This window comes from Octodon degus, unplaced genomic scaffold (genome assembly GCF_000260255.1).
Source record: "Octodon degus isolate 3935 unplaced genomic scaffold, OctDeg1.0 scaffold00045, whole genome shotgun sequence".
In the NCBI taxonomy this organism is placed as follows: Eukaryota; Metazoa; Chordata; class Mammalia; order Rodentia; family Octodontidae; genus Octodon; species Octodon degus.
This window is the reverse complement of record NW_004524621.1, coordinates 3,003,512-3,025,550: the sequence shown is the minus strand read 5'-3', so window position 1 is coordinate 3,025,550 and position 22,039 is coordinate 3,003,512. Positions and strand designations below refer to the sequence as shown.

General features: G+C 51.9%; 1 protein-coding gene across 2 annotated transcripts; it reads right to left on the bottom strand.

Annotated features, from left to right (window-relative positions):
- Positions 1-11,655: 11,655 nt before the first annotated feature.
- Positions 11,656-22,033, bottom strand: Sik1 (salt inducible kinase 1). 2 transcript variants are annotated; one of them, XM_004631775.2, is made up of 14 exons: positions 21,947-22,033; positions 21,475-21,645; positions 20,901-21,017; positions 18,263-18,326; positions 17,944-18,105; positions 17,689-17,813; positions 17,481-17,604; positions 16,792-17,015; positions 16,480-16,629; positions 15,972-16,094; positions 15,665-15,881; positions 14,999-15,277; positions 14,236-14,467; positions 11,656-14,014 (listed from the first exon to the last, which is right to left on the bottom strand). In XM_004631775.2, exons 2-14 carry the CDS (start codon positions 21,628-21,630, stop codon positions 13,657-13,659), a joined length of 2,331 nt encoding a protein of 776 aa, XP_004631832.1. In that variant the 5' UTR covers positions 21,631-21,645; positions 21,947-22,033; the 3' UTR covers positions 11,656-13,656. The 2 variants fall into 2 exon arrangements, with proteins under 2 accessions (XP_004631832.1, XP_023571646.1); XM_023715878.1 differs by lacking the exon at positions 21,947-22,033 and adding an exon at positions 21,796-21,899.
- Positions 22,034-22,039: the final 6 nt, after the last annotated feature.

The following is a 22,039-nucleotide window of genomic DNA, read 5'->3' as shown; positions in this document are numbered from 1 at the left end:
ATAGACATGGTAGATTGATTATGGTAGACAGATGATAGATGACAGGTAGATAGATTTTTTTTTAAGTGTATTTAGTAAAGGCTCTGCAGGGTCTCACTACACAGATCAGACTCATAGTGATCTTCCTGTTTTCAGCCTGTCAAGTGCTGAGATTACAGGCATGTGCCACCACGCCTAATATCGATCAGGGGGCTGGGCCAGCAAGGCAGGCCAGGGATTGAACCCGGTCTCTGAGTCTGCCTAAGCAGGTGCTGTAATCTGCTGAGCTATCTGGCCAGCCCTTTTGGATACATAGGTTGATAGATGATAGATAAATAATAGGTAGATGATAGGTCATACCAGATAGATAGATAGATAGATAGATAGATAGATAGATAGATAGATGTGATAAATGATAATAAGAAAGATTGATTGACAAGCAGGTAGATAAAAGGAGATAAATAAAATAAAATACCAGTTGCTGCTATGAAGTCTCTCGGGTAGATGGTTATTCAAAAAGAAGGGGGTGGTGAATGAAAGTAAAAGACAGGAAAAGGAATATTGTGGGACTGTCCTGCTTCAAGGTTGTATATGGTGAGATTTTTGAACTTATGTGTAAACATAAGAAGTATATGATTCTTTATGCCTATTTTTAAAATATATTCTAATTTTAAAATTTTTTTTATCATAATCTGTAGGGACTTGAAGTTCAACATATCAATACTTGATGAATAATACCTGTTTCATATTATGCCTAAGATGTTTGATATGCAGACAGATAGATAGATGACAGATAGGAGATAGGTGATAGACATGGTAGATTGGTAATGGTAGACAGATGATAGATGACAGGTTAAGCTTAACAGGCTAAGTTGTATGGTAATAACAATAAGCTTGTCTTCTGGATGGTTAACAACCTAAATTTGCAGACCAAAATTAGATGGAAAGGAGGGCTGCAAGGAAAGCCAACATTTTGGCTCTAGCCTTCCAAGGTCAATTAAGACTCAGGACATATGTCATGTCACTCAGCAGTGTCCCAAATTTTCTGATCAAGGAGATTATGGGGCCAAAGAGGAAAGTGATCGATGATGTAGAGTGTGCCTAAGGAGAGTCACATGGAGAGAAAACATTCTCTCAGGCTTTCACAGAGAGCACATTGGCCAAGCAATGGCCGTGACTCATCCACATGTCTGCACTGACAAAGGTTCTACAATCTGAAGTATAGGATTTCAGGATAAGTCCTGAGGGGATTTCACTGACCTTATCAGACCCAAAAGCTACAACTCTTGTTGCATAGGTCCTGCTTTATCTTGGTCTTAACCATTCAGCAGAAAAGTATAAAAACGAAATATAAGAAGTAAAGCCATGCTGTTATGTTGAGCTGTAGGGGACTCAAGTCAACAATTTCTGACATTGCCAGTGAAGCGGAAGACCCAATACTATTATGGACTACTGAACTCTTTTAGATTATTTTGCTGAGTTAGCACACCCATCATATTCAAATAACGGAACTTAACAAAAAAAGGGTATACAGGACTGGGGAGATGGCTCAGTAGGATAAGCGCTTGACTGGCAAACACAAGGATCTGAGTTCAATCCCCGGTTCTGAAAAAAAAAAAAAAAGGTATACAGATGAATGTCCATTTTGTATCTGTGTATTCAAAGTGGTTAAGATAGATATATAGTTACATTCTCTTAATGAATAGAGTGATTTGTTCTAATGGTGTTTGTAGATAAGATATTATGTCCGCATCTTGTACAGCAATTAACCACTGGGAGGAATGTATGCAATGTGTTAATTATTGAAACTGTCCTACCAATTTGATTTGAAACTGTCTCATTGCTATTTGTTTCTCAATAATATTATGGAAAATAAAATAAAATAAAAGGGGATAGATAAAAGGAGATGGAGGTGGAAAGACAGAGGAAATTATCTGTTGCTCTGTGACAAGCCACCCCCAACCCTGCAGTTCCATTGGCCATGCGTCTGGATGCAGCCTGGTGAGTGCCTGAGCCCAGTATGTCTCACAAGGTTACAGCCAAGGTGTCATCCCAGTGAAGATGGCCCAGCGTGGCTGTTGACAGGAGGCTTCATGTCCCAGAAGTTTCACCAGGATGCTGTAGATCCCCAGGGGCTGCTGGCAGGGCTCTGTGCTAGGGGCTGCCTCTGGGGACCAAGGCAGGCCAGTGGGTGTTCCCAGCAGCCCCAGAGAATCACACTGGCTCTCTGTGTGGTGTGGACGTGACACCAGGGTGGGCCTTGCCTGTAGGTTCAGTGTCCTCAGCAAGGTCACAAGCACTGCCCTCTCCCACTGCCCGGGCAGAGCTGTGGATGAGCAGCTTTGCGTCAGCCCTTAAGCCTGGTGAGTCACTGTGGCATCATGGGCCCAGCTGCCCAGGTGCCCACTGCCCCCACCCTGCCCTGCTCTGCCTGCCTTTCTTCAAGCTCAGGCCTCAGAGGGAAGCCCTGGGGCCTGGGTTTGTGCTCTCCAAGGAGAGCCCTAGCTGGACAGCTCTGCATGCTGGAGCCCCTGGTGAGTGGCTGTCCAGACATGGCCTCGACTGCCCCTCCAGAATGTTGTCCAGGGTGATCCAACTCCCCATGGGCTCTCTTGGAAGCAGGTCTTCACGACAGTAACACCTGATGATGAACCATGCTTGTAGTGAAGTCAGTCCTGTCCTGTTCAGACACATAGAGCCCCACAGCCAGGGAGCAGGACATTGTCCCTCAGGATCCCCACCTCTGCCTCCAGGACAGTCTGTGATGTTGTCCCTGCTGCATGTCCAAGGGCCAGCCCAAATGTCTGGCTTGCTACTAGCCCCTGGTGCACCAGGGACTCATGACATGACCCCAAGACTCCCACCTGCCTCCTTAGGGTGAGTTCAGCTTGGGCTCAACCCTGTCCAGTGGTGGCTGGCACAGGTCATGGGGGCTTCTTGGGTCTCCATGCAAAGGTGCTGACCATAGGCAAGATCCTGTGCTGGTGAGACAGGCCCGAAGCCACGTACCGTTTGGGAGAAAAAAATGATGATGCTGCACAAGGGACATCTGCCCTGGGAGAGTGAACAGGTCCAGTCCCACAGGTGAGGACACAGGGGGCCCTCCCTCTCCCCTCCTTCCTCCTGCTCTGCAGGTGCCTCATGCTTCTATCCCCTGAGCAGCCTCTTTCACACTTACCTAGCCTTGTGGCTACCTCCTCCTGTGGTCACCTCTCACTGTGGCCACCTTTCCTCCTCTGTTACCCCATGGCCACCTCTCCCCCTCTGTCACTTCCTCCTGTATCCTGAGTGGCCTCTCCCACAGTCACCTTCCCCTGTGGTCTCCTCTCTACTGTGGTCACCTCCCGTGTGGTCATCTCTTGCTTTGATCACCTCTCCTCTCACTGTCACCCCTATGGTCACCTCTCTTCCTCTGTCTTTACCCCATGTGTTCACCTCTCCCTGTGGTGACCTGCCCTATGGTCACGTTTCCCCTGAAGTCACCCCCATATCACCTCCTTCTTGTGGCTATCTCTCCCCTGTGGTGATTTGCCCTGTGGTCAGATCTCCTGTGGTCCTCTCTCCCCTGTGACCTCTCCCTGTGGTCATTTGCCCTGCAGTCATCTCTCCCCTGTGACCTCTCCCCTGTGGTCACATTCCCTTGTCCCTTCCCCCATACCCCCTTATCCCCTGTGGCCATGTCCTCCTGTGGCTGTGGCCCAGTTCACCTCTCTTGCCGGAAGCTGGTCCCCTGTCCTGGTAGTTACCCCCATCTCTGGGCATTGTGTGAGTCCCAGGGCCAGCGGGTGGGACCAGCTAAAGCTTGCTGAGTCATTGTCTCTGGGCCCAGCTTCCTCTACCACAGGCAAAAAGGAGTTTGCTTCTCAGGTCTGCCAGGGACCCAGCTGGAATCAGCAGAGACTGACTTCAGCCTGCCCTATGCGTGTTGGTCTATAGCTGTATGTCACACGTGTGTGGACAGACGTGTGTGAATGCAGGCAAGCCAAGCTCCTGGGCTGCTCAGGGCAGTGACCTTCAGCCCCAAGGCTGTCCTTGCTCCAGAGAGACCAGGCTGTGGTCACAGTCCCCTTCCCGTGCAAGGTGGGGGCGCAACACCCCCAGAACAGCAGCACTTCCAGTGCCCTGGTGCCAGGGCCTGCCATGCTTGCTGACCACAGACCAGTGTAGAAGTTTGCCACCTGGAGGGCAGGGATGCAGACCCACTTGTGTGACTGTGAGTGCCCCAGGATCAGTGGAGGCAGTCTCCCCGAGAGTGCCCTGGGGCCTCCCGTGAGCCCAGAACCCTCATTTCAACCCGGTCTCCTTTGTCCAGTGGGCCAGGGCTGCATCCCTTGCTGATCACGAGTGAGACAGTGTCTCTGCAGAGATGGTACTGGGGTAGGTTTGGGAGGTAAGCTGACCCCGGAGAGGAAGGAACATGCAACAAGGAAATGCCACACTGTTGGTGGCCCTCAGAGTGGCTGCTGGGTGACCACAAAGGGGATGACTTAAAACCAGACTTTGATTCTAATCAGCCTAATACCAAGGTGTGGGTCTGATGGGGCTGGGTGCCACCCTCCAGGGACGGTAGAGAGGGCCCTTCTTCCTCTTGACCACCTCTCCCAGTATCTGGTGGCCCTAGGTGGCCCTTTCCTGGTAGGAGCATTGCAGGTCTCTGCCTGTACTGCTGCATGGCCTTCCCGTGTTTGTCCACAGTTGGTTTCTGTGGCACCCTAGTCACTCAGGGCTTAGGGACCCACCCTCCAACAGTAACTTCCCTAACTATGTCTGCAGCGACCCTATTTCCTAATGAGTCACAGTCTCTGGGTGGGTGAGGACTTGGAAGCACTGTTTTGGAAACATGAGGCAATCCATAACATCTTCCTTAAAATGAAAATAAAAACAAAACAGAAGGGAACAGCCTCAGAGCCCCATAGCCTCCATTGCCTGGGTCCAGCCTCCACTCTTCACCCATTCTTGGGGTGTGGGTCTCTTGGTGGCAAGAGCGAGGTCTACAGGCAGCAAGAAAAGCAGGAGTCCTGGGGGGCAGGGCTAAGCGTCCAGCCCACAGGTGAGTCCCTGCCTCTGAGCTTGGAAGGGAGGTGAGAAGGGCATGCCTAGCCAGCCCAGAGCACCAAGACCCAGCTCTGTGCCTAGAAACCATCCCAAACATCTGCGGGACGAGGCCCTGGACTCCCAGGACTGGAGATTACCGGGTGTGGCCACCTCCCTGTCCCAGATCCTCTGAGAGCAGCCACAGCACTGCTGGGGTGCCTGCCTACCCCTGGGCTTCAGTTTTCTGACCTGTAAAACAGGAGTGGAAGCTGGTTGTGGTGGCACGCCTGTGATCCCTACACTGGAGAGCTGAGGCAGCAGGATCATGAGTTCAAACTCAGGATGGGAAATTCAGCATTTTATTAACAATAAAAAGGCTTAAAAAATAAAATAAAAAGGGCTGGGGATATAACTCAGTGCCAAGAACCTGGGTTCAATACCCATCTCACAAACAAAACAAAGCAAAACATACTCCCCCACAAAACAAAGCTACCAGACTGGAGGTGCCAGGGACCCTGCCTGGGGGTGCTGGCGACTTGGACCACAGTGATGCCAGCCTTCAGGGAAGCCTGTGAGCACAGAGCTTCAAGGCAGCAAGGATAAACCAGGTACAGCAGAGAGGCTCAGGCCAGGGGATTCCCTGGGGCAGAAGTCAGGGCAAAAGCCTGGGGACTGAGAGCCGGACGGTCTGGCACACATGGAGACAGGCAGCTGAGCAGGGATGGGGCTGTCGCTGCTTCCCTGGGCTGAGCCCACTCTATGCTTCTGCTCCTGCTCCATGAATGTGGTCCAGGCTGAGCAAGGGGGTGACCATGGCAGTGTGACAGGGGCTGCAATGAAACCTGTACCCTGGCTTTTCTCTAGGCAGCCATACTGTCTGTGGCCAAGTGAGGTGCCAGTCAGCCCAGTTCTCCCCCAGCCTGGCTCTGCTGGGCTGTGCCCCTACCCTCCAAGACCTTGTGGGGCTCTGTTCACAAGCAGTAGCTCAGCTCAGCCTCTTTTCTGTGCCAGCCTCGTGACCTTCATGTGCCCTTGGAGCCACAGTACCCCAGCTCTGGCCCCCTAGGCAGGCTGCTCTGAGCCGATGGTGCCACCCTGCAGGCCAGGGAGCTCTGCACCCAGATTGCGCGTGGCCGATGCATGCAGTGCCGTGAGAGGCAGTAATCACAGCCTGACTCAGACAGGCAGCGAGCATCGGGCTGTCAGGCCTATTTCAGGAAAATTAATTACACCCCACGTTGAGAGGGAAGTCGCCCATTAAATGTCTTACATGTACGCACCCAGAATGCCCCTGTACAGTCTGCTTGCAGCCAGGCACAGGATAGGTGGGCACAGAGCCCCCTTCCTGTATCCGCAGGGCCCTCGAAGGTGGTCCGAGGCCTCCAGGGCCTGCCCCGCCCTAGCTTTGCTACTGAGGCCCGAATCTGCTGCTCTGCTCTGGATGCCTCTCTGGGAGTCACACCTTGGAGCCTACACCATGCCTGATAGCCTAGGCAGCAGCTGCACTGGGGTCTGGCTGGCCCTGGTGTGGCCCAGGGAGGCTGATGGTAGCCCACATGCTAGGCAGGCTGCCCTGTGCCCATTGGCATGGCTGCCCTGTGCAAAGCACCTCTTTCTCCCACTTGTCCTTTGGGGTCATTGAGATGGACAACAGGGTCCCTGGGGGTGGGGGAGGGCAGGGCTGGACACCAGGCTCAGGCACCTGTCCTCATAGCAGGAAGTGACTTGCACAGGGCACAAGGCAGGCTGCCTGTGTCACAGGGCAAGCCTCTCATTGAAAAATCACAGTGGCTCATGGTTTCCAGTGCCCCCCCATGAGCCACATCCTGTGAGTTGGCCCTTGCTGTGTTCCTAGACACCTGGGTACCTGCTACTGCCAGTGTCATCCTGGCGGGAGGAAGAAATGGACTCAGCACTGTTCCAGAGCTAAGCCAGGCCACCGAGCTGTGCCAGGAGGAGACGGTAACTCATGAACCTGGCAGGAATGAGCCAAACTGTGCAGATGAAGTCCTGGGACCTGAGGATGGGTCGCTCCCATCTCATCCTAGGGACGGGGTCACTCTGTGTCCTCACCTTCACATGCAGACATAGAACTTACTGCATTAGTTAGTGGCTCTCACATTTCTGTTGTCATCATCACAAAATTGAATCTCCTAAGAACACTAGTCTACAAAATGCAATACAGGTGGGCAGCTCAGTGGTGCCCTAACCCCCGAGGGAACTAAGAAGCTCAGTCAGAAATAAAATAGAAAATCTGAATAGTTTTAAATCATTCTTATAACATAGAATCTGAAATTTAAAACCCCACCAAGTAATTCCAGCCCCCAGTACCTTTGGTGACAAATTTCATCCAACATTTAAGGGAGAAATTCTATCAATTCTACCCAAATATACAAGTCAAATCATCTTGAAGATTTGACTTGTATATTTGGGTAGAATTGACAGGCTGTCTCTAAAAGCTCTATGGAAATGAGAAGGACCTAGAACACAGAAGTAATTTGGAGAACGTTGAGGTAGACACAGATTTTACAGGTAAGACACTAAAAGCACTAACCATCAAGGTATAAAATGACAAGTTTAGAATTCATAAAAATTCATAAGTTAGATTCATCTCTTTATTCTTCAAATGAAAAGCAAGCCACAAATTGAGGTTTTTCTCTTTCTGTGTGTGTATGCAAAAATGCATGTGGACACACAAACATACCCCTGACTAGAACAGAGAAGTCTAGACAGACTGTATCAAGAATTCCTATTCCTCAATAATAAGAATTCAAATCACATACTTAAAAATGGTAAGGGGCAGAGGCTGTATCTCAGTGGCACAGAACACACTTAGTGACAATTTCAGGCCCTGGGTTCAACACAGTACACACACACACACACACACACACACACACACACCCTCAGGTAAGTATGAATAGGAATAGCCCATTCAAAAATGTTAGTAAATGCAAGTTAGAAGCCCAAGGCGACCCCACTAGTGACCATGAGGATGCCAGAGCCACCAAGTACTGGGGAAGGTGGGGCCCAGAAGGGCTGCTTTGCTTTGGACCAGTGCAACCACCCAAATGACTGTTTGGCAGCTTCAGGTGGACAGGTGGCATTCCAGAGGATTTAGCCATTATCCTTTGACCCCTATGACTCAAGGGAAACGAAGTGCCCACACAGACTCGTCAGCAGACACTCACGCAGCATCATGGGTAATAGCCTGAGTTGGAAGCAGCCCACACGTCCACATGGACACAACGCCATGGGTTCCCACTACACAGAGGGTACCAGCTACCCTCAAGGGAGTGGATAGACACATCACTGTGGTCCACATTGTCACAGCCCACACTGTGATAGGAGCCAAACCCACAAAGCACACACTGTGCTTCTATGCCAGACTAGCCCACAGCTGCAGCAAGCAGATCTCTGTGCCTGCTGGGGACAATAGAAGGACAGAAGGAGGGCTCTGTGACAGAGATATTCCACATGTTTTGGCACATGTTTTGTGGCCAAAACACCATGTATGTCCTGCTGGCACAGGGTGCTGGGCCCACCTTCCTGGGGGGTGGCAGCCTCCCCAAGTGGAGCCTCAGTCTCCTCACTGCCACCTGAGCCCAGCTCCAGGCTCTTGCCTGTGGAAGGAAGGGACACTCTGGTGGTAAAAAAGTGGACCTTCCCCTTTGGCTGCAAATAAAACTCTGAGCGTCTTCCAGAGTGGTTCAAAGTGAAAGAGGAAGGAGAGGGCTTCCTCCACTTGGGCTTCCTTTGTGGTTTTTAGTCCTTTGGGTTTTTTACAAAAATCATAGTCAAATACATGAAATAATGCTAATAAGGAGACTGAGACTGAACTGGGCCCTGAAGACCAAGCGTGACCTGGGCACCCCTTCACCTCTCCTCTGCCCCCTGTTCTCCCCACACAGATGCCCACATGCCAGCCCTGCTAGTTTCTGTTCCCTCTCCCAGCACCCAGGACAGCCAAGAGCAAAGAGCATGACCTTGAGCCTGCACAGAGGCCTTCAAATAAACCCCCACCACACACCACCCATGACCTGTGGTGTGCATAAGATGTCCTGAGATTGAGGTTGTGTCCCACAAGATAGCCTGAGACTGTGGTCGTATCCCCACAAGGCTGAGCCCTGAGCCCCTGCTCATGTTCTGGGAGAAAAACTAACATGTCAGCACGTTGCTCTGCCCCAGCAAGCCAGTTTCCTCTGAGTGAAATTTAGATCCTGTTCCCAGTGCCCTGCCTGTAGTCCTCTCACTCCTGCATGGCTCCCTATGGACCCATGTGGTCCCCACCCTGGTGACAGTGCACTGGTCCTTCCTAAAGCTGATCGAGAGGCAGGGATGCACCTCTCCATACCCCGTCCTGTCCTCTGTGAGAGACAGCATTCTGGCAGGTACTCTGTCCCACCTTTGTTGAGTGTGGCAACCAGGAACACCATGGTCTTCACGAATGCTCACTAGGCACCAGACACTGGGCTGTTTCAAAGGACTCTCAGAAGGGGGCACAATGGTTGTGTAATTTATTTCAAAAGCAAGACACTGGGTTAGACATGGTGGTGGATACCCATAATACTGACACTGGGAGGCTGAGGCAGGATTCCAAGTGCAAGCCTAGATTGGGCTACATAGTGAGACCCTGTCTTAAAAAGGAAGATAAAAAAACTGTAAGGTGCAGGCCAGATGAGTACAGGACTGGGAAGTTGCAGAGCTGGGACACAGATTTAGGTGTGACAGCAAAGGCCATCATGTCTTTGCTTGGTCGCCATGGTACTCCTTGGGCTGGGCCAGCCAGGCCTGGCTTGGCTCAGATGAGTGAGGACACATGCAGGCGCTTGCCCAGCAGCTGTTGCCACCTCAGGCTATACCTGGTCCCTTGCCAGAAGGATCAGGAGGAAATCTCAGAAGCCCTGGAGCGCCCTACCTCTCAGAAGTTCAGCCATGCAAGCCCGGGGTGTGCCGGTCCCCAACAGGAGCCAACACATCCCCACATAAACATCTGGGGAAGTTTTGGCAGTACAGATCTGGGTGCAGCTGGGGAGGGACCCTTGGGCAGGCATGGAACCCGCATACCAGAAGACCTCACCCACCCACAGCTGGGCCACACCAGCCCCTCACTGGAGGGACTGGAAAGGAAAGAAGCTCTGAGGAGCCCAGAGCAGACTCTTGAGTCCCACCAAGCTTCTGCGAGGCTTCCTCCAAGGCTGGGCTCTGGTGGCCACACTGAGAACACTAAGCACCCCACAGCCTCATCCTTATCACACACATCACAACTCATTGGCAGCTGAGACACAATGACATCCAGTATTGTTCAGCATGACACTTAGGAGAGACAAAGTCAAAATTTTACAAGAGACCTTGCTAGTTTCCAACACTGTTCCCAAAGGACATACAGCCATCCTGATGGGAGGCTGATGCCAGGCAGTGAAACGGACACCCTTAGTAGGGCACGTGGAGGCACAACTGCAGCTCCGCTTTGGGGTTGGCTGAGCCTTCTTGGCCATGTGTGAAGTCTGGTCTTTCTATCCAAAACAGGGGCTTGCAAGTGATTGAGCCAGGCTCAGCCACAGACACACTCAGGCTGTAATTCTGATCCTACATGGGCCACCCTCAGGGGCTGGGTCACCCCAGGATGCTCTATTCCATGTGCATCAGTCCCATGACCCTGGTCACATACTGTGTATTGCTAAAGCAATATTAGCAGAGCTTTGTGGCTCGTGGTAGTTTGTCTTCACCTTCACATAGTTGTGTAGTCACAGTCTCCTCCTCACAAAACTTCCCTCATCCCAGACTGAAACTGACCCCACTAAACATTGCCTTCCCCGGCCCAACACCCGCCGTCTGTCTCTGGGAATGTGACTGCTTCAAGTTCCTCGAGTGGGATTGTATCTGTCGTGTCATGCCTGGCTTACTTCACTGAGCAGTGTCCTCTAGGTACATTCAGAATGGAACGGTCAGCTTCCTTCATGGGGAAGTAGCATGCACTGTCTACCCATAGGTCCATCAGTGGGGGCCTGGGTCACCTCCACCCTTTGACAACTGTGAATTATGCAGCCACAAACATAGTGCCAATCTCTTTGAGACCCTGCTTTCAGTGATTGGGGTTCAGACCCAGCAGCAGAATTGCGGCATCACATGGCATTTCTAGGATCTATTTCCTAAGGACCTGCACACTGCTTCCTGCGGCTCACACAGGGCTGCTCAGGTAATAGGCACCTACTGGGTGTACAGCTGAATTTTTTAAATACCAATAGGAACTAAACATCAAGAGGGCATGTCTTCCCAATAGCTAGAAGGTATAAACATTCAGAGACCCAGGAAAAAGGTCTGCTAAGATTCTTCCAAATCTTAGATTTTGCTATGGATTCAGGGAACGTCAATGGAAGGAACAGGGCAAACAGGGCCAACGGCATTGGAGGGAATAGCCAACTCCACACAGAGGGGGCATCAGGGTCACCAGCAATGTGCCAGGCTCCCCAGGGCTGGGGAGGGGTCTGCAGCAGCCAGGAGTGACTGGTTCATGTGGTGAAGCCAGCACAGTGCTGTCTCTGCCTCTTGACCGGAAATCTCAGTGAAGGGGAGGCTGTGGCCTCAAGAAGTGGTTCAAAGGATGGTGTTTCCAGACAGATGAATCTAGGGAAAATGGACAAGTCTTTTCCCCAAGTATTTTATTTAAATATTAAATTAAAAAAACATACACCAGCTAATCATTTGGCATACATCTCTCACGTTAACATTTGAAACAAAACAATGCAGTTATGGTAAAAAAAAAAAAAAAAAAAAAGGCTATATATACATCTCAACCAGATCACATAGTGTCTTTAAATAGGCTATTGCAGGAGTCTGCAGAATAGCATTGTTGAGAAATCTATGAAACACCGCACACGTCTAAAAAAACAAATAAAAACACGGCTTTCCCATCCTCCCAAAGAGGTCTACAGTGCTAAGAAAAAATAAAACTGCTAGGAAAGTAAAGTGCTTGTCGCTGCTTCAGGGAGAAACACAGGGTGGCGTGAGGCCTTTGATCTGTGGTGAAAGGATGGGGAGGGGGCAGGGGCCCGCTGAGGTCTCCTGGGCCAGAGCAGGTCAGGCCAGCTGCCTCCTGCAGGTGAAGGCAGGTGGCAGCGAGGGATGTCTGGAAGTGGCAAATGGGGGACTTTGGTGTTTCCTCTGCGGCTGGGTATCAGGTCCATCCCCTGGAGGACGGTCCAGCACCCGTCCCTAAGCAACCACAGAGCAGCACAGGACAGAGCACAGAGCACATGCACAGAAGGGAGGGACCCACCACAACACTGACACTCGTGGGCCTCCTTCCTGCCCTCAGGGAACTCAGTCAATCTTTGGCTTTTAAGAAGTCCCACCTTTGCCCCCTTCTCCGTGGCCCCCGGGTAATACTGCAGGTTGCAAGAGCCATGGGAAGCAAAGGCACCTGGGCGAGGAGGGGGTGGGCACTTGGCACACAGTAGCTGGGGTGCAGTGGTGGCCTCTGTCCCACTGAGGTGCGGCCGCCCTGCCCTGCGTCCCTGCCAGTGTTGAGGGGTAGCTGGGCCTCATCCTTAGCAAGCCTGGTGCTGCTGGGACAGCCCCCCAGGGTGACCAAGGGAGGTTTAAACAAGGAACACAAAAGTGTAGTACAAAATATAAAAAATAAGTAGTGTCTATGATCTCCTATTTATATACATATACAGTATCTGCTTAAAAAAGACACAGCTTTACAAACACTGACCTAAGCTTCCCATCACATCTTGCTTGAATGAAAGCCAGACGCCCAGAGTGTGGGCCTGGGTGCCAGGCCTGCCACTGGGAAGTCCTGGGTGGTGGTCACAGTGAGGAGCCGTTGTTTCCATGCTGCCTACTGTCACGGCCCGCAGCACCGCACCACCCCCAGGTCAGGTGTTCTTGTTTGTTGGACCCTGATAATGAAATGCATAAAAACTCAGTAATTAGCAGCGAAAACGAGATGAGCAGCAGGAAGAAAGCTCTTGGCTTCCTCTCAGCCAAGTGCCCCTTGGACCGAGCCCCAGCCCCGGCTCCTGGCCCCTGGTCCTTTCTGTGGTTCCTCCGAACAGTGCTGGCAAAGACTCCTGAGCCACACACGTAGCACCCTGCCTCAAGTGAGACGAGCCTTCCCTCTGTGCCGGCGTCCCATGTCCCCTTCCTGGGAAGCCCCTGGATGGTGCCAACCCGCATGAAGCAGCAAGTTCACAGTTTCTGTTGAAGCATAAATGTTTCCCGAAGTGGACAACTATTAACTAAAACCAAAAGGACACCGACCCACGCACGCACACTTGGCCACTTGGGACATTTCCAGGGATGTCCAACACTGTCAGCTCATGACACAGCTGTGGACAAAGGGCTCAAGCCCCTGCCCTGTCACCCCCCTTTGCAGCCGGAGGCCCTCCCTCATCCCACTCCCCCCGCCACCCACCTGCACGAGAAACCCGCCATTACTTCTCTTCAGATCCAGTCCCTACTCGGAGTTGAGGTCATTCAGTGCAAGAAAAAAAGTAACACAAAAAATTGAAAAGCCCATACACCTAACGTATTGCTTGTTTCGCTTCTAAAAAGTTCTTGGCTTCTGAGTCCAAAAACATCTTCACATACTCCAAAATTATTGCTTGGAAGAGCCAGCCGGGCAGGGTGGGACTGTCCTCACTGCACCAGGACGAATGTGCCCCTTGGGCCAGCGGTCAGGTCCTCCATCTCGCAGTCCCCTGGCAGCCGCCCAGTGGGGTCACAGCCTGGGGCCAGCCTGGTGAAGCACGGCACCAGAGCCCCACTGGGGAGGCTAGCAGGGCTGGTGCTGATATGCAGGTGGGTGTCCAGGAGCTGCGCGGCCGACGTCACAGGCGATGCACTGGTCTGCAGGAAAGGTGCTGGCAGCAGTGGGAGCCCTGACATGAGGAGGCTATCGCAGGGGGCCAGCACATATGGGGTGGGAGCAGGGGGCGGCTGTGGGGCCTGGGGACAGCTGGGAGTGGCATCCGGGTGGTGCTGTAACTGGAGCAGCCTGTGGACAGACAGACAGGACCCAGGTCAGTTCTGCCCATGCATTGGTGAGTGGCAACCCCTAAGCTACTTTGTTGATGCTCCAGTGACAGCTCATAGACAACCAGACAAGTTTGCCACCACCCTCCTCCCACTCTGGCTCCAAAGGACCAGTACATCCACAGCGATCACACCCTGAGGCCCCAGAACTCATGCAGGGCAGAGGGGACACTTGGGACCTACCTCTGCTGGTGCAGTACCTCTTCCAGCAGGCTTCTACCCTCTCGGCTGCCAGAGCTGCTGCCCTGCAGGCCCGGGCTTGGGGCAGGGGCGTGGAAGGCTTTCAGGCCACCCCGGGGCACTCGGCTAGAAGATGCCTGGCACATCTGGCGTGCCAATCCCTTGATCTTGTTTAACCCCAAGAAGCCTTTGGTCCTTGCATTTTTTCTCAGCTGCTGCCGGAAGGCCTTTAGCCCTGCAATGCAAGATCAGGTTCAAAGGGGTCAGGGTAGGGATAATAGGACCAGCCATATGTGCGGGACTGGCATTCATATGGCCATCCTTCTTTCCTTAAAGAGTGGGCAGCACTCTTATCACTGAAGCCCTTCTAATACTTCCCATCCTTGGGCCCTAGTTACCTTTTGAGGTTGAGGACAAAGAGCCCAACCCTAGCAGCTACTGTTGAGATAGGCTCCTTATGGAAGAAGGAATGAACCATGCACAGGACTCTGCACAAATGCAGAGGGCACACGGGTATCCCAAGCTCTGGGGAGGCACAGAGGGAGCCTAGGTGGTTAGTCAAGGTGGGCCTCCTTCGTGGGGAACCGTCCCTGACCCTAATGCTCCTATAGGCCAGGATTCATTGCTCAGCAAAGCCATCCCTGCATTCTTGCCCAGCCAATTAATGTCACTAGCTGTGCTTGGGGCTCTGGTGTGGGTCCACCCCAGTGGCGAAGATACCTAAGACCCCATCCTTAGGAAGGGGATAGCACAGCTGGAATCTCACCTTGAGTCAGTGAGGTGTCTGATGCCCTCCGTCCTTCCTGAAAGCTGACAGGCAGCAGGACAGCTCTACCCAGACCCCCCTGAGCCTGTAGTACAGGGGTGGCCGACTGCGCCCCCAGGAAAGGTGAGGCCAGTTTGACTGGAGAACAGGTGCCCAGCAGACCCTGGGTGGCCAGACTGCTGCTGAGCCCAGCAGGGCCTTCACCTGCAGAGAAGGTCAGACAGCTGTCGGAGCTTGTTCCTTCTGAGGCACCTGCTGTGCTGGAGGACACAATGATACCTGTGGAGGGAGCAGCTTGTGAGGGTGGCCCCATCTCCAAGGCCACAAGGAGTACAGAGGTCAGGCCACGGGGTGTCTAGTGTGCTGGCGGACATGAGCAACTGTGGGCTTGACCCTCAGTCTGTGGTGGGCCTCTAGTGATGGCGCCACACTACCAGAGCCCAGAGATGCTACCAGACAGCCTCTGGATGCAAGTGCAGGAGATCTGTGGGTGCAGATCTGTGGGCGCACCTCTCACCAAGTGAGAGGTGGCCTGGGGCCAGGCCCAACCCAGGTGGTGTCCCCTCCACCAAAGTGAACATGTGCATGTCCTAGTATGACCATGTGGTCTCAAGGAGATAGAAAGGTTCACCTCAGATCATGCACTGGGCCCTCAGGAACACTTACAGGGAGGGCTGAGCGGAGAGTAGTGTGTGGAAACCTCAGCCAATGTGTGCCTGCGGCCCGTGCTGCCACGCAAGGGCTCCAGGACCTCTGGCTCCTCCTCTAGCCTGGGCACCTGTGCAGCTTCCTCGCTGATGGCTGTGTCCAGCAGGCTGCTGGGGGAGATGGAACGGTGCGGGGACACGCCACTGCAGCTGGCGTCTGCCAGGTAGAACAGGGGCTGCAGGGGAGGGACACAAACCTGTGACTTTCCAGGCCCTACAAATGTGGGTACACTGGGGAGGAAGGGGCACTGGGGACAGTCATGTACCTGCATCGAACTGTGAAGATCACAGTCCATCTCGGCCTGCAGGACAGATTGTGCCAAGGCTTGGGGCTGTGGGTACAGTAGGGAGGACCGGAAAGGGTCACTGAAGAAGCCTTCCTGAGGTACCTGGAACCAAGGGAGAGACATCATCAGGAAGGCCATGCCTGTGATGGTTGCTGGGAGCACTAGAAGGATTCAGCTGGCTTCAAGATGCTATGACAGATGTGAGGCTGTGGGCTCAGGACCTGTACCCTCTCCACAGCCACATGCTGCGGGTATGCATAGATACCAGGAGGCCCTGAGACGCCAGTGCTAGGAACAGGCATGGAATAGGCAGCACTGATGAATGGGGCAGTCAGCACCCTCTTCTCCCACTGCCCTGCAGTCTGATGCCTAGCTAGGGGTGCACCAAAGACAAGGCACAGCCAAGTCCTACTCCTGCGCCCAAGCAAGGGTGACCCAGCGAAGAGGACTGACCAAGCAGGGTGCGGCTGCAGGAGTCTACACTTACCTCCAGACCACTGAGGTCTGAGCTCCTGGGCCGAGGCTGCCGGGTGGGCACCGAGCGGGCCAGTGACTGGGCACCCCAGTGCTCCTTGAGGCGCTCGAGCAGGAGGTAGTAAATGGCAGCAAAGTGGTTATAGCTGCTATTCTGCAGTGACTGGGGAGAAAGAAGTGGAGGTCACAGGTACCCATAGCTACTTCTATAGCCACTGGGACTCCCTGCTGAAGGCCATTTCTGGGGCATTCCTGGGTTATTAAGCTGGTCCTTAAATTAGGCTGCATAGCCCCTGAACACCACCGCTCATGGGGCCACACTCACCTCCACAGTTCTCTTCCGGTCGATGCCGAGGGCCTGCATGATGCCCAGCGCCTGCTCATTGTAGTCGCCTAGGTTGGAGGTGTAGCTGAGCACAGAGAGGGCGGGGTCAGCCTGCTGCAGGAGGGCAGGGTCAGCTTGCATCCAGCGATGCTGCCAGATCTGGGCAATGGTGATGCGCTTGGCAGGATCCACCACCAGCATGCGTCGGATGAGCATCTCACAGTCTGGGGAGGACACAGCATTCACTGAGCCCCAGCATGGCTGACTCCTACATACAGATCACCCATATGCACTCATGTGTGATGCCCTGCAGAAGGCCCCGGCTGCAACCATCGCCTATGCCACTGTGCATAGCTAGCTAGGTCCTAGGAAGGACACCTGCCTGCTGGTCCTTTCAAAGGTGTCAGACACGCATGAGTACAGGCTATGGGTCAGGCATCATTATGATAGAGAAGTGGCTCTCAGGAGGCACCAGCAGAGGGAGGGCATCTGCCATCTCCTAAGTAGGGCACCTGAGAAGGCACCTGGGATCAGGTTTCTCTTGGAGCCCCATTACTAGGGCCGATGTCCTGGCTCTGGAATAGAGTCATAGGCAGCCAAACAGGCACTGCAGAGCTCTGTCCCTTGCCCTCTCCCATCCTCCAGTGGGCTCACCCAGCAGTTCTTATGGCAGGCTCAAAGCTACCCACCTTGAGACATAAAGAAGGGGATTCGGAACCGGCCCTCCAGCACCCGCTGTCTCAGTGTCGGCAGATTAGGACCATCGAAAGGGAGAGAACCGCAGACAAGTACATAGAGTACAACACCGAGGCTCTGTTAACAACCAAACAGCAGATCAGCACCCAGCAGACTCAGGGCTGTGGGCAAGGAAGGCACAGGCAGCACCCAAGCTCCTACCCAGATGTCTAGCTGGGGGCCTTCATACTCCTTCCCCTCAAAGACTTCAGGGGCTGCATATGGGGGGCTCCCACACCACGTAGACAGAGGCTCTCCAGGGTTGTAGAAATTCCCAAATCCAAAATCTGTGGTGCAAAGAAACAGATGGGCAGAGTTAGCCTAGAAATGGCAGGAGCTATAGCTTTGGGTTCACAGAACGCTCAAGGGCCCGCTGCAAGACCTTAACCCCCAAGATCCCATCACCACCCTCCTTGCCTGCCAGCTTGACGTCCATGTTGCTGTCCAGCAGCAGGTTCTCCGTCTTGAGGTCCCGGTGCACAATGTGGTGGTTGTGGCAGTATTCCACAGCTGACAGTATCTGCCAGAACTTCTTCCTCGCTTCGTTCTCACTTAAGTGCCCGTTGGCAGTCAGGTAATCTGAGAAACAACAAAACCCAAGCTCTACTTCTGGATGCAAAGTCTGGCACTGCTTGGGGTACAGAACTGCAAGATGTGTGCACCCGGTAAGGATCAGCAGGTCCCAACAGGTTAGCGCTGTTGCTTCCAATAGCCATTAAAAGTGAGTGTGGCTTACCGAACATTTCTCCATTCTTTGCAAATTCAGTGACAATGTAAAGCATATCCTTTGTTTCCATAACCTAAAAAACAAAACAAAACTAACATTTAACCACAGGAGAAAGGAACATACATACCAAGGGTGTAAATAATCCACTTGAACCCCAGTAAACCTTTAACTTCTCCAGGAAGCATGTGTTCACCAGTGAAAAAAAAGAAAAGGAAGAGAGCTCCTATGATACATAAACAAATATGGGGATTCCTACCACAAGAGAACTTTTTAAAAATAGGAGGTGCACTGCTCTTGGATCTGCCTATCTGAACACACCTCTGCTCTAAATGAAGTTGATGTGCTTCTGAGTCTTTCTGCATTGTGTATTTAACTAGGGCCTCTGGGGACTCTACAAACTGGGGACACTTGAATCCCTTACACCTTGCATAAGAAGCCTAACACAGGCGGTAGGGGATTTAAGCCATTGCCCACAACAGACCGAATGCTAATGAACACCCCATTCCTGCTTGTTGGAACGTGCCAGGCTGTAAGAAAACAGTTTCACCAGGTAAGCTACCATGCACTACTCTATATAGCAAATCACTCAGCAAGGATCAATAATAGTCAAAGTCAATGTTCTCCTGGAAAGTTTAATCATCGATCAAGAATGTTATGTTCTCTTAAAAAAAAAATTTAAAATGTAACTAAGAAATAGTAAAATACCAATCTTTGATACTGAATTAAAACAAACTCATATCTGTGTATATAGTAAAATATTTGAGATGATATATTTACGGAATTTATATGAAGGAATAAGATTATAGAAATCTTATTAAAAAAAGATTTTGAGCCCAGCCTGGTGGCACATGCCTATAATCCCAGCACTCAGGAGACAGAAGCAGGAGGATCGTTATGAGTTCAAGGCCAGTCTGAACTGCATAATGAGACCCAGCTTCAGAAACAAACAAACAAAAAATTCTGGATGTCCAACACGTGTTTATTCCTTTAAAAAGACATTTTGTTTTATTGGTACTGGGGATTAAACCATGTACTTTGCTAACTACATACTCTACCCCAAGCCACATCACCAGCTAAAAAGACATTTTAAAAACAACTGCTTATAGTCATAACTCTAATAAGATGTTATTAAAATTCTCACAATGTAGCCAGATTTTTTAACTACCTTGGAAGACTGCTTATTCCGCTTTTCAGCTGAGAGAAATAAAACTAGATAAAGGAAGAACCTGTGTGTTTTAACTTTTGAAAACTTAAAGGGAAGGATAAAGTGTCTCTGCAAGGTACACCAACAGTGTCAAAAGCAGAGGTCTCACAGCGTCACCATCCCACCCAATCCACCCGACAGCCAAGAGTCACCAATGACAGCTGCAAGAACATCCACCTCCTGAAGGGACCGCTGGCACCCCTCACAGGAGCAATGCACCTCCGTAACAAGAGCCCATTCTGCCATGCGCAAAGTGAAAGAGCAGGGAGAAAAGAAAAGCGCTAACGTGCGGCCCTTCTCAGTCAGACACAAAGCAGTGGGCCTGCTCCCCAGCCAGGATGGGGGAGGACACCTCCCAGGCACCAGGCACAGACACAGTGGCTGCGAAGGAAGCCTCTTATCTCCTTTTATCTCCAAGCACAACTTGAAAGAGACCCAGACATAAACCCTGAGCACAGAGGCCTGAGCTGTGTGTAGATATGCGGGTTAGACTGTCATGGCAGGGGAAGCAGATGCTCCAGCAACATGTCTGCATCATCTGAACTGAGTAGAAGAGCCTGCCAGCGGGTAATTTTAAATTACAATTCCCTCTCTCACTGCACTGTACGCGTTGCCTTCCCAACGGCACACATGCGTCTTCCATAATCAGCTCAGATTCACGTGGCTTCATGAAAGTCACTGAGGGGAATGGACAACCAACACAGGCACATGGAAGGGGAAGCATTTACAAAGAATTCATTCCTCCACGATAGGATCAGAGTCTATCACTGACCCATGGGAAGTATAAGAAAGACTGCCCTGCTGGGTTAATGACTTATTTCACAAAGATACAGTTAATATGTTAACTGCAACATAAGAACCCAAAGTCATGAAACCAACCAACAGATGTACACAGTGAGGCATGTTCCTAACCCTGGTCAAAGCATTTCCATCTCTTCTCTGCACAGAGGAGTTAAAAAGGGAAGACAAGTGCTCACTGCTGCCTCAGCAAAGATAAGTTCATGAAAACTGGTAGCAGTTTTGAAATTTAACAGCTGGTTTTGAAATTTAACAACTGTCTGCAAAGGTGAGAATTTCTAGTTTTGCTCGAGTTTGCCATTCCGCATTAAGTGCCTGACCTGAGGCGCCGCTACCCATGTGGGTGTGATCAGAGGAAAGCCACCCCAACAACAGACGGCTATGAATTTGAAACTGGAACAAATTATGATACCAGACACAACTTGAATGAAGCCAATCTCAATTATGATCCAAAAGCAAGACAATAATTGTAAACACATCTGCACAGCTTAAAAGATCAATCTACCTCCTACAACCCTCATGCTGCTCCACAGACACGCAGAAGGGGTACCCTTCTGGAGGGCAGACCTAGGGGTGGAGTAGGGCATTGCGCCAGAGGATCGCAGGCACACCACGTACACATGCACACAGTAGGGCCCTCCTCACCTGGTATAGTCTGATGATATTGGGGTGGTTCAGCAGCTTCATCAGCTGGACCTCACGGTAGATTTTATCCAAGTTGCTTGTATCTAACCGTGTTTTATCAATTATTTTTATTGCAACCTACAGATGTTTAAAAGGAATGTTTTGTTAAAAAAATTTATTTATACATTTCAATTTTTTTCCAAGTTAAAATTCTCATTTAATGTCTCCAAAACTTCACAAAAAGTTGAGGAAAAAAATTAAGCAACCACAACTATTATTTAAAGGAATCAAAGCTAAAAAAAATATCCTAAATACTTGTAGGTTCACTCTACAAGGCTTTATTTAGCTCTGAATCCAAAAACCAGAGCACTCCTCTTTGGCTTTGGGGATTTTTTGTTCATTATTCTCTTTGCTGTTCCCTAATACCCGTACAAATTATGCATAAACATAACACAAAGCATTTTTTTTTTCTTTACTAAGCCCAAACCAGTCTGAGTTTACAGGATGACAGTAAGCGCTAATCTGCCTGAGTCCAGCCCCCGGGTCAGGCTCCTGCCCCCGCGTCCTCCCTCCGGGTCCCTGTCGCCCCAGGCACCTGCGTTTTGGTGACCCGATGCCGGGCCAGCTTCACCACTGCGAAATTGCCTTTGCCCAGGGTGCGCTCCACATCGTAGAAACCCACGCGGAGGGTTTTCTGCTGGCCCTGGCCGGGGCCCGACGGGGCCGCGCTCAACTCCGACATGATCACCATGGCTCCGGATCGCACCTGGGGTGGGAGGCGAGGGGTGCTCAGTGGGGCCCCCTCATCCGGGGACCCTCCCGCCGGCACCGACCCGCGTCCGCAGCCCCCGGAGCCTGGTTCCGCTCCATCCAGACCCCCTCACTGATCCCCACGTGCTGGGACCGGCTCCCCCACCTGTCGGTTCTACTTTGATCCCCGGGACCCCTGCGCCGTAAGGAGCGCGCAGACCACCAGACCCAGGGGTCGTCTCGTCCGGGCCGGCGTGGAACGGCTACCCCGCCCCGCAACAATGGGGGCCCCCGCGCCAACCCCGGCCGCCGCTCACCCGCGCCGTGCCCCGTGGTCCCCGCCGCCCGCTCTGCTGCCGGAGCGCTCGCTGCTCGCGCCAACGTCGCTGCGTCCGCCTCCCGAGCCCGGC